The sequence below is a fragment of the Oncorhynchus mykiss genome, chromosome 28, assembly GCF_057628025.1.
Source record: "Oncorhynchus mykiss isolate SJ-2025 chromosome 28, ASM5762802v1, whole genome shotgun sequence".
Taxonomy (NCBI): domain Eukaryota; kingdom Metazoa; phylum Chordata; class Actinopteri; order Salmoniformes; family Salmonidae; genus Oncorhynchus; species Oncorhynchus mykiss.
The window spans coordinates 25,720,269-25,733,378 of NC_143049.1; the positions used below are offsets into that span (position 1 = coordinate 25,720,269).

Consider the following 13,110-nt stretch of genomic DNA (forward strand, 5'->3'; position numbering starts at 1 on the left):
CTAGGTCAAGCTGGTACCACGAAGCAATCAAGTAACACTGTTTGGCCTGTTGTGCAGACTGAGTGAAGGTCGATTGAGCAGTTTATTGGGAATGCCTAAGTAACAGTAAAGTGAGTAGCTATGTGACCCTGAGTACAGATTACAGGTCACATTACCGTCTGTCACTCTGTACTGATGATTTATGAAGTTACTGCCTTTCACCTACCATCGCAGAGCAACACAACGTAAGTATTTAATATACATGAACTCAACAAAAAAATAAACGTCCCTTTTTCAGGACCCTGTCTTTCAAAGATAATTTGTGAAAATCCAAATAACTTCACAGATCTTCATTGTAAAGGGTTTAAACACTCTTTCCCATGCTTGTTCAATGAATCATAAACAATTAATGAACATGCACCTGTGGAACGGTCATTTAAGACACTAACAGTTTACAGATTAAATTAAGGTCAGTTAAGGTCACAGTTGTGAAAATTTAAGACACTAAGAGGCCTTTCGACTGACTCTGAAAACACCAAAATAAAGATGCCCAGGGTCCCTGCTCATCGGTGCAGGTGCCTTGGTGGAAGAGTGGGGCAACATCTCGCAGCAAGAACTGACAAATCTGGTGCAGTCCAAGAGGAGGAGATGCACTGCAGTACTTAATGCACCAGATAATGTTACTTTTGATTTTGCCCCCCCCCCCCCCCCCTTGTTCAGGGACACATTATTCCATTTATGTTAGTCACATGTCTGTGGGACTTGTTCAGTTTGTTTCTCAGTTGTTGAATCTTATGTTCCTACAAATATGTACACGTTAAGTTTGCTGAAAATAAATGCAGTTGACAGCTAGAGGACATTTCTTTTTTTGCTGAGTTTATATACTGTATATGCCATTAAGCAAATGCTTTTATCCAAAGTGACTTAGTCATGCATGCATACATTTTTGCGTTGGGTGGCCCCAGCAGGAATCTAACCCACCACCCTTGGCATTCCAAGTGCCATGCTCTACCAACTGAGCCACACAGGACCACTGATCTCATACAGTACAGTAGTACCAATCCATCGCTCATTATATCCATAGTGGTTTATATTGTCGCAAACTTCGTTACAGAAAATTACAACAAGTTGAAATTGAAAACCATCAGTGGCAGTTACCATGTCATGGCAAGCCACATTGATCTATGATCACACACACATTCCCTCTCCCTCGACTCAGTAAGTCATCTCTGATAAAGCATTAACAATAGAATGCAGTTCAGTGCAATTAATTACTGGTGTGGCTCTTTCCGTCTTTCCCTCTCTCACTCACACACAGTGCTATTTGTTCCGCGGTGCAGATGCGGCTGCATTCATGTCTCTCGTGTGTGAATGTATGTGTTTCAGAGGGCCCAGTGAATGTAGAACATAACAAGCCCTTGCCTTAAAGTGATGTTTCAAGATGACACCTGTTCCTACACATAAAGCACACCGTGACTGCATCAGCTGCTAGTACAGGGGGGAATGGCAGTACGGGGGGGTGTATGGATTAGAGGTCGACCGATTAATCGGAACGGCCGATTAATTAGGGCCGATTTCAAGTTTTCATAACAATTGGAAATCCGTTTTTTAAAAATCTTTATTTAACTAGGCAAGTCTAGGCAAGTCAGTTAAGTTTTCAATGACGGCCTTGTCATTTACAAAATAGCCTCCAATACCCTACTCAACAAATTGGATGCAGTCTATCACAGTGCAATCCGTTTTGTCACCAAAGCCCCATATACTACCCACCATTGCGACCTGTTCGCTCTCGTTGGCTGACCCTCACTTCATACTCGTCGCCAAACCCACTGGCTCCATGTCATCTACAAGACCCTGCTAGGTAAAGTCCCCCCTTATCTCAGCTCGCTGGTCACCATAGCATCACCCACCTGTAGCACGCGCTCCAGCTGGTATATCTCTCTGGTCACCCCCAAAACCAATTCTTTCTTTGCCCGCCTCTCCTTCCAGTTCTCTGCTGCCAATGACTGGAACGAACTACAAAAATCTCTGAAACTGGAAACACTTATCTCCCTCACTAGCTTTAAGCACCAACTGTCAGAGCAGCTCACAGATTACTGCACCTGTACATAGCCCACCTATAATTTAGCCCAAACAACTACCTCTTTCCCTACTGTATTTATTTTATTTATTTATTTATTTGCTCCTTTGCACCCCATTATTTTTATTTCTACTTTGCACATTCTTCCACTGCAAATCTACCATTCCAGTGTTTTACTTGCTATATTGTATTTACTTTGCCACCATGGCCTTTTTTTGCCTTTACCTCCCTTATCTCACCTCATTTGCTCACATCGTATATAGACTTGTTTATACTGTATTATTGACTGTATGTTTGTTTTACTCCATGTGTAACTCTGTGTCGTATGTGTCGAACTGCTTTGCTTTATCTTGGCCAGGTCACAATTGTAAATTAGATCTTGTTCACAACTTGCTTACCTGGTTAAATAAAGGTGAAATAAAATCAAAATAAATAAAAAGGAACAGTGGGTTAACTGCCTTGCAACCTTACGGTTAACTAGTCCAACTCTCTAACCAACTGCCTCACGAGGAGCCCGTCTGTTACGCGAATGCAGTAAGAAGCCAAGGTAAGTTGCTAGCTAGCATTAAACTTAATCATAATCACTAGTTATAACTACACATGGTTGATGATATTACTAGTTTATCTAGCATGTCCTGCGTTGCATATAATCGATGCAGTGCACATTCGCGAAAAAGGACTGTCGTTGCTCCAACGTGTACCTAACCATAAACATCAATGCCTTTCTTAAAATCAATACACAGAAGTATATATTTTTAAACCTGCATATTTAGCTAAAAGAAATCCAGGTTAGCAGGCAATATTAACCAGGTGAAATTGTGTCACTTCTCTTGCGTTCATTGCACGCAGAGTCAGGGTATATGCAACAGTTTGGGCCGCATGGCTCATTGCGAACTAATTTGCCAGAATTTGAAGGAATTATGACATAACATTGAAGGTTGTGTAATGTAACAGGAATCTTTAGACTGATGGATGACACCCGTTAGATAAAATACGGAACGGTTCCGTATTTCACAAAGAATAAACGTCTTGTTTTCGAGATGATAGTTTCCGGATTCGACCATATTAATGAATAATATGAAGGCTCGTATTTCTGTGTGTTATTATGTTATAATTAAGTCTATGATTTGATAGAGCAGTCTGACTGAGCGATGGTGGGCACCAGCAGGCTCATAAGCATTCATTCAAACAGCACTTTTGTGCTTTTTGCCAGCAGCTCTGCTGTTTATGAATTCAAGCCTTTCAACCCCCAAGATTAGGCTGGTGTAACAATGTGATGTGAAATGGCAAGCTAGTTAGCGGGGTGCGCGCTAATAGCGTTTCAAACGTCACTCGCTCTGAGACATGGAGTAGTTGTTCTCCTTGCTCTGAATGGGTAACGCTGCTTCGAGGGGTGGCTGTTTTCATTTCGAGCCCAGGTAGGAGCGAGGAGAGGGACGAAAGCTATACTGTTACACTGGCAATACTAAAGTGCCTATAAGAACATCCAATAGTCAAAGGTTAATGAAATACAAATGTTATAGAGAAAAATAGTCCTATAATTCCTATAATAACTAACCTAAAACTTCTTACCTGGGAATATTGAAGACTCATGTTAAAAGGAGCCACCAGCTTTCATATGTTCTCATGTTCTGAGCAAGGAACTGAAACGTTAGCTTTCTTACATGGCACATATTACACTTTTACTTTCTTCTCCAACACTTTGTTTTTGCATTATTTAAACCAAATTGAACATGTTTCATTATTTATTTGAGGCTAAATTGATTTTATTGATGTATTATTATTACGTTAAAATAAGTGTTCATTCAGTATTGTTGTAATTGTCATTATTACAAATACATTTTAAAAATCGGCAGATTAATCGGTATCGGCGTTGAAAAATCATAATCGGTCGACCTCTAGTATGGATGGCTGTGGAGTTTCATTCTAATCTCAAATAATTCTAATCTCGTGGACCAACTTTTTAGGCCAACTGGTGTGTGTAATGCACCATCTGAGAGGTGGTGTGTGTGTTTAGGAGGATTTGGTAGGGACAGTTGCTATTTGTGAATATGCCTTAAAGATGGAAATATTAAAAGATACGTTACCTGCATGTTAGCATCACATAATTCATTGAGAGGTGCTCCTTGTCTTTGCTCACAGTTCCACTGTGTTTAATCACTCACTGGCCCGCTCCATGTGGAGTCTGACTTTGACTTCACTCCTGTGTAAGTGAGTGTGTGCAGTTTGCACTCCATGCTGTGAGTTTCTCTTAGTGCGCACGCATGCAGGCACACGCCTCCATGTCAGTCTGCCTGGACTCCTGTCTGTCTATTATCCCAGGTGTTTGATATTCATGCTCTATCAGCGTCCAGTCTCAGGCAGAGAAAGAGAGAGCTGCTTTAAAAAGGGCAGCCAACAGTGCTCTCCACGCATGGGTTCGCTCCAGCAATTACATCCTCCAGCGCCTTCTCTCCTCGCTGCGCTTTTAATTTGTTTCCAAGTGACTTTACAATGTCATCAAATAGACAGGTTTGTGGGAAAGTTGAGAGCACCTCTCTAATAGCTTCAGGTGATGCTGTTCAGAGCGACCAGGGGTGAGGCCAGGGGTGTAGCGGGGGGGGGGTAGTATTCTCCCCCTGCTTAAGGTTGATTCACCCTGTGGAATACAAAGCAGCATGCAGTCTTGGAGAGGGGGGAAGAAGAAGGGAGGAGAGGCAATTCTGCTGTTGTTCCACCTGAATTCATTCTCACTCCTTCTCCTCTTTCTCTTCTCTTGCGTTCTTCCCTCGCCCGCTCTCTCCACAAAGTAATCCGATCTCTCTCTGCAAACAATGGAAGCTAATGAATGTCTGACACTGAGCTTGATTATGACTGCATTCATTACACATGCACATAATTTCCAGTAGTTAAGTGTGCAGATTTATTCAAAGGACAGCTGTCAATTGACAAGGCAGAGAGAATAGCTTTTTTGTTCAATGAGGTTCAAGCACCTGTTGCATTTTGTGATATAGTGTCTGTTTCTGTGTAGGAAATTCTGTGTTTCTAATAGTAGATTGCACAGTAGCAACAATGACCAGTAACACAGTCCTTCCTCCCTCTCTGTTCTAGAAGATTGAGGAGGATGACCTGGTGTTGACCCCGGATGGTACCAGGGAGTTCCTGACCTTTGAGATCCCTCTGAGTGACTCCGGGTCGGCGGGGTTAGGGGTCAGCGTCAAGGGCAACCGCTCCAAGGAGAACCACTCTGACCTGGGCATCTTCGTCAAGTCCATCATCAACGGGGGAGCTGCCTGCAAGGTGAGTCTCATCTCTCACCTTTCATTTGAACTAATGTGCAAGTTTTCATGCTCATACAAGTAATCAATAATATGGTATTTTTGGGATAATAGTGGCCGATATTGCCACTCCTATTTGCCATATCGTTAATCTAAGCTGACTAGAAAGTATGTGTCTGCAGGGAAGCTAAAGTAATTCCCCTACCCAAGAATAGTGAACCGTCCTTTACTGGCTCAAATAACCAACCAATCAGCCTGTTACCAACCCTTAGTACTATTTTACTGTAAACATATTGCCAAGATACTTTCAGCACACGTATAGGGAAGAATGTTCAACAAGCATGCACTTACTCAAATGACTGATTGGCTGAGAGAAATTGATGATAAAAAGATTGGGGGAGCTGTTTTGTTAGACTTCAGTGCAGCTTTTGACATTATCGGTCATAGTCTGCTGATGGAAAAACTTGTTATGGCTTTACACCCCCTGCTATATAGTGAATAATGAGTGTGTTCTGTTAGAGAGGTAAGAGGGTGTTCTTTAATGGAAACCTCTCCAACATAATCCAGGTAGAATCAGGAATTCCCCAGGGCCGCTGCCTAGGCCCATTTTACTTTTTTCAATCTTTACTAATAACATGGCACTGGCTTTGAGTAAAGACTGTGTGTCTATGTATGCGGATGACTCAACATAATACACGTCAGTTACTACAGTGAGTGAAATCACAGCAACACTTAGTTGCAGTTTTTTTTTAAAGAGTTGCAGTTCGTTTTTGAATGGGAGGCAAGGAATAAGTTAGTCCTAAATATTTCAAATTAAAAGCATTGTATTTGGGACAAATCATTCTCTAGACTTAAAAATAATAATGTGGAAATTGAGGAAGTTGAGGAGAATAAACTGCTTGGAGTAACCCTGGATTGTGAACTGTCATGTTCAAAATATGTTAATACAACAGTAGCTAAGATGGGGAGAAGTCTGTTCATATTGAAGCGCTGCTCTGCCTCCTTAACATTATCATTAAGGCAAGTTCTACAGGCCCTAGTTTTGTCGCACCTGGATTACTGTTCAGGTGCCACAAAGAAGGACCTCGGGAAAATAAAAATTGGCTCAGAACAGGGCAGCACAGCTATCCCTTGAATATACTCTGAGATTTAAAATGAATAATATGTACGTACATTTCTCAAGGCTCAATGGAGGAGAGATTGACTTCATCACTACTTGTTTTTATAAGAAGTTTAAACTACTAGCACACAGCTCAGACAGCCTTGCATACCGCACAAGACATGCCACCAGTGTCTTCAGGATCCCCAAGTCCAGAACAGTCTATGGGAGGCACACCTTATGGAACAGTGGGTACTGTGAAGAGACACACACACACACACACACACACACACACACACACACACACAGGCACATACCCATAAGACACACATACACATGTATTGTAGAGTAGTGGCCTGAGGGCACACGCTTAATGTGTTGTGAAATGTCACGTCATGTAATATTTGAAATAGTATTAAACTGCCTTAATGTTTCTGGACCCCAGGAAGAGTAGCTGCAGCCTTGGTATCAGCTAATAGGGATCCTTAATAAATACAAATATACCAGACTAACCATCCTATTAGCATCTTATGTCTAGCAGTTCTGATAGCTGTTCTGTCTAATTTGACAGAGATACAACTTCATTGCTTTTTCTGCTATTCATTATTGTACTGCCAGTACAGTTGCCTGTGTCTGAGCTCTTGCCAACTCCTTATGGAATTAAGTGACCTGGGCGTCATTTGTTGCTTGGTGTGACAAGGAGTTGGCAAGAACACAAACAGATCTGGGACCAGGCTAACATTATAGTGCTAATGCATTGAACAGCCTGATTGTGCGTGTTGACTGATTCTCATCCTACCTGTCATATCCTGCGTGAACAGGATGGAAGGCTGCGGGTCAACGACCAGCTGATAGCGGTGAACGGGGAGTCGTTGCTAGGCAAGACCAACCAGGAAGCCATGGAGACGCTAAGGAAGTCCATGTCGGTAGAGGGCAACAAGCGGGGGATGATTCAGCTGATTGTGGCCAGGAGGGTCACTAAACGCAACGAGGTAGGCCTGACCATCTCTTAAAGCTGTGGAGATTATACGACTAACACCAGCCGTGGGTGGGCTCATAGTAATTGCTGGAACAGAATGAATGGAAAGGTGTCAAACGCATAAGAACATGCATTCCTTTCCAACCATTACTATGAGCCGTCCTCCTCTCACCAGCCTCCACTGACTAACATGCTTGTATGCTGAAATCTGTTTTTTAACCCACAGGGTGTCTATGTGTGATGTTAGGCTTGTTGGAGGCTTTGGAGGCAGCGTCTGAGAGCAGTGTGGCTCCATTCTTCTTTCCTCAGTCACTGCCATTGCTAATGTATTGTTTGTTTTTTCTCGTTCAATTGTCAAATTAAAGATTCATGAATTCTGTTTTCTATATGCAATTCTTTAGCAGAAAATGGTGTCATTTTTATTAAAATGCACAATATTCCTGAATAAGATAAAGACCACCCGTTACTCTGTCATGATACCTTTTGACATTTCTCTCAAGACTGGTCTTTTAAAAAAAATTTTTTTTTTTTTTTTAAACCTTTTCAAAAACACTTGATAGTTGTTCAGTTACCATTAACACGCACCCTCCCACATGTATTCTCCGTGTTAAATTCCAAAGCCACTATTCTGGACTAGAGAGCTATGTTAGGAATATGATGAAAGATCAGCTAGTCCGGTTGGGTCACAGCAGTTCACATGACATGAACTGCATCCCAAAATGGCTCCCTATTTAATGCAATAATGTTAAACATGATCGATAGGGCTCTGGTCAAGAAAAGTACTACAGTGCCTTGCGAAAGTATTCGGCCCCCTTGAACTTTGCAACCTTTTGCCACATTTCAGGCTTCAAACATAAAGATATAAAACTGTATTTTTTTGTGAAGAATCAACAAGTGGGACACAATCATGAAGTGAAACGACATTTATTGGATATTTCTTTTTTAACAAATCAAAAACTGAAAAATTGGGCGTGCAAAATTATTCAGCCCCTTTACTTTCAGTGCAGCAAACTCTCTCCAGAAGTTCAGTGAGGATCTCTGAATGATCCAATGTTGACCTAAATGACTAATGATGATAAATACAATCCACCTGTGTGTAATCAAGTCTCTGTATAAATGCACCTGCACTGTGATAGTCTCAGAGGTCCGTTAAAAGCGCAGAGAGCATCATGAAGAACAAGGAACACACCAGGCAGGTCCGAGATACTGTTGTGAAGAAGTTTAAAGCCGGATTTGGATACAAAAAGATTTCCCAAGCTTTAAACATCCCAAGGAGCACTGTGCAAGCGATAATATTGAAATGGAAGGAGTATCAGACCACTGCAAATCTACCAAGACCTGGCCGTCCCTCTAAACTTTCAGCTCATACAAGGAGAAGACTGATCAGAGATGCAGCCAAGAGGCCCATGATCACTCTGGATGAACTGCAGAGATCTACAGCTGAGGTGGGAGACTCTGTCCATAGGACAACAATCAGTCATATATTGCACAAATCTGGCCTTTATGGAAGAGTGGCAAGAAGAAAGCCATTTCTTAAAGATATCCATAAAAAGTGTCGTTTAAAGTTTGCCACAAGCCACCTGGGAGACACACCAAACATGTGGAAGAAGGTGCTCTGGTCAGATGAAACCAAAATGGAACTTTTTGGCAACAATGCAAAACGTTATGTTTGGCGTAAAAGCAACACAGCTGAACACACCATCCCCACTGTCAAACATGGTGGTGGCAGCATCATGGTTTGGGCCTGCTTTTCTTCAGCAGGGACAGGGAAGATGGTTAAAATTGATGGGAAGATGGATGGAGCCAAATACAGGACCATTCTGGAAGAAAACCTGATGGAGTCTGCAAAAGACCTGAGACTGGGACGGAGATTTGTCTTCCAACAAGACAATGATCCAAAACATAAAGCAAAATATACAATGGAATGGTTCAAAAATAAACATATCTAGGTGTTAGTATGGCCAAGTCAAAGTCCAGACCTGAATCCAATCGAGAATCTGTGGAAAGAACTGAAAACTGCTGTTCACAAATGCTCTCCATCCAACCTCACTGAGCTCGAGCTGTTTTGCAAGGAGGAATGGGAAAACATTTCAGTCTCTCGATGTGCAAAACTGATAGAGACATACCCCAAGCGACTTACAGCTGTAATCGCAGCAAAAGGTGGCGCTACAAAGTATTAACTTAAGGGGGCTGAATAATTTTGCACGCCCAATTTTTCAGTTTTTGATTTGTTAAAGTTTGAAATATCCAATAAATGTCGTTCCACTTCATGATTGTGTCCCACTTGTTGTTGATTCTTCACAAAAAAATACAGTTTTATATCTTTATGTTTGAAGACTGAAATGTCGCAAAGTTCAAGGGGGCCGAATACTTTCGCAAGGCACTGTATGTATTGCAGTGTTTCCCAATTCCAGTCCTCCAGTACCCCCAACAGTACACGTTGTCGAAGCCCCGGACAAGCACACCTCATTCAACTTGCCAAATAATCATCAATCCCTCAATAAGTTGAATCTGCTGTTTTTGTCCCGGGTTAAAACAACAATGTGTGTTGTAGGACTGGAGGTGGGAAACACTGAGCGAGTGAATAGGGTGCAATTTGGGAGGCAGTCTTGCTCTCCTCTTAGCCTCCATGTCCCGAGGCATGCTGGGGGAATTAGTGACGACTGGCCATCCAAGTTACACATGACTTTTTTTCATTTAAATGTTATGTTGATACGCTGCAGACTCACTCTGTCCCTTGCTCGCCCCCTCTCTCTTTCTCTCTACCGCCTTCCCTCTCCACATTTCAATGTCATAATATTTCTGCATACTCCATCCTGGCTTGATCACTTATCTATTGGAGGGCTGTGTCTACTCTGCAACGGTGGATTTGGTTGTTGTAGTGTGTACTGTGTGCCTCTTGCTACAGTACATGTCAGACCTGTGATTTCCCATGGTGCAGCTGGTAATTGGAAGCAGAGCGGGGGCTAAGTGCTAAGCCATGCGCTGCCGTCAGGTTGCAGGCTGTGCTGTGGAGAAGCCAAGGGTGAGAGCAGAGCAGAGAACACTGGCTATGAGGTACACACACACAGGAAGACTCATCAATATCTGCATCACGGGTACAGCTGTGGGGATGGCTTAGACTAGAGCATTATGGTTCTAGGTGTCTATATAGAAGGATGCTTTATTGATACATTTTTCTTGCAGTCCACAGAATGTGTGACGTATTTGAGCCATAGTGGAACTCGACCAAGGTCCTAGACATTCATGTGGCACAGCTTGATGGAAAGGTTGTACTCCTGTCTCCCATCAACTCACACCATCCCTCTCTTTCTGACTTATCCTCCTAACTTGACCTCTTCAGGGTAATAATCAGTGGCAAACTATTTTGAATCTGAACTGCTATTTCCTCAGTACTAAACCCCCACGCAGGGCTATTCTATTCAGACAAATGCCTTAATCACATTTCTGACCCAATAGAGTTCAGCCTAGCACCAGTTTAATTATAGGATGGACTATGCAATGAGTAGAGCAGTGATTTGTTGACAGGCACACATGTACAAACGATATGCCCACTCTGCAGCTGGTTTCATTAACCATCTAATTTAAAGTAAAGACAGGCTGACTTCCAACAGTCTGTAGGCATTTGACCTCTCTAGAAATAATTTTCCAGATCTCCACCCCCAGTCATTTGGTTCTACACCCGTTTTTACTCTTACTTCTACACCTGTTTTTACTCCTACTTCTACACCTGTTTTTACTCCTACTTCTACACCTGTTTTTACACCGACTTCTACACCTGTTTTTACTCCTACTTCTACACCTGTTTTTCTCCTACTTCTACACCTGTTTTTCTCCTACTTCTACACATGTTTTTCTCCTACTTCTACACATGTTTTTACTCCTACTTCTACACCTGTTTTTACTCCTACTTCTACACATGTTTTTACTCCTACTTCTACACCTGTTTTTACTCCTACTTCTACACCTGTTTTTACTCCTACTTCTACAAATGTTTTTCTCCTACTTCTACACCTGTTTTTCTCCTACTTCTACACATGTTTTTCTCCTACTTCTACACATGTTTTTCTCCTACTTCTACACATGTTTTTACTCCTACTTCTACACCTGTTTTTACTCCTACTTCTACACATGTTTTTACTCCTACTTCTACACCTGTTTTTCTCCTACTTCTACGCCTGTTTTTACTTCTAAGCCTGTTTTTACTTCTAAGCCTGTTTTTACTCCTACGCCTGTTTTTACTCCTACGCCTGTTTTTACTCCTGCGCCTGTTTTTACTCCTGCGCCTGTTTTTACTCCTGCGCCTGTTTTTACTCCTACGCCTGTTTTTACTCCTACGCCTGTTTTTACTCCTACGCCTGTTTTTACTCCTACACCTGTTTTTACTCCTACACCTGTTTTTACTCCTACACCTGTTTTTACTCCACCTGTTTTTACTCCTACACCTGTTTTTACTCCACCTGTTTTTACTCCTACACCTGTTTTTACTCCTACACCTGTTTTTACTCCTACACCTGTTTTTACTCCTACACCTGTTTTTACTCCTACACCTGTTTTTACTCCTACACCTGTTTTTACTCCACCTGTTTTTACTCCACCTGTTTTTACTCCTACACCTGTTTTTACTCCACCTGTTTTTACTCCTACGCCTGTTTTTACTCCTGCGCCTGTTTTTACTCCTGCGCCTGTTTTTACTCCTGCGCCTGTTTTTACTCCTACGCCTGTTTTTACTCCTACGCCTGTTTTTACTCCTACACCTGTTTTTACTCCACCTGTTTTTACTCCACCTGTTTTTACTCCTACGCCTGTTTTTACTCCTACGCCTGTTTTTACTCCTACGCCTGTTTTTACTCCTACGCCTGTTTTTACTCCTACGCCTGTTTTTACTCCTACGCCTGTTTTTACTCCTACGCCTGTTTTTACTCCTACGCCTGTTTTTACTCCTGCGCCTGTTTTTACTCCTGCGCCTGTTTTTACTCCTACGCCTGTTTTTACTCCTACACCTGTTTTTACTCCTGCGCCTGTTTTTACTCCTACACCTGTTTTTACTCCTACACCTGTTTTTACTCCTACACCTGTTTTTACTCCTGCGCCTGTTTTTACTCCTACACCTGTTTTTACTCCACCTGTTTTTACTCCTACGCCTGTTTTTACTCCTACGCCTGTTTTTACTCCTACACCTGTTTTTACTCCTACACCTGTTTTTACTCCTACACCTGTTTTTACTCCTACACCTGTTTTTACTCCTACACCTGTTTTTACTCCACCTGTTTTTACTCCACCTGTTTTTACTCCTACACCTGTTTTTACTCCTACACCTGTTTTTACTCTCATTTTACTAGCTGAGGGAGCAGCCAGGTCTGCTTGGTGAATGTTGAGCAGTTTCTGCATTAAATGAACTGAACCTGCCTGTATCACACCTGTCTCTGTTATCAGCACGTTTATCAAACGTAGGAAATGAAGGCGCTATGGGTTGATTATTCACTGATGACATTTCCTCTTGTTGTGATGCACATCAGTCTTCATGCTAATAAGTCATTTTCTTCACCTTGAGCCATGAATACAGAAACCGTTGCACTTCAATGGCTGGTTTCCCAAACTCATTAAACTAGTCCTGGACTAGGAAGTTCTTTAAATTAAGTCTCTCCACTGTGAATGCGTTTTACACTTGGACTAGGCTTAATATGTGTCAGGATATCAGCGTGTATAGTTAAAA

At 42.0% G+C, this 13,110-nt stretch overlaps 1 protein-coding gene across 15 annotated transcripts in view; it reads left to right on the forward strand.

Annotated features, from left to right (window-relative positions):
• LOC110508784 (partitioning defective 3 homolog) overlaps positions 1 to 13,110 on the forward strand; it is a 220,082-nt gene that overhangs the window by 125,629 nt on the left and 81,343 nt on the right. For 8 of the 15 annotated variants that reach the window (XM_021589600.3, XM_090224830.1, XM_021589604.3 and 5 more), the window contains 2 exons: positions 5,150 to 5,338; positions 7,237 to 7,407. In XM_021589600.3, coding sequence (XP_021445275.3) covers positions 5,150 to 5,338; positions 7,237 to 7,407 — 360 coding nt within the window. Of the gene's footprint in view, positions 1 to 5,149; positions 5,339 to 7,236; positions 7,408 to 7,620; positions 7,774 to 13,110 lie in introns of those variants that run through there. The other 7 variants (XM_090224832.1, XM_090224831.1, XM_090224834.1 and 4 more) reach the window with 3 other exon arrangements.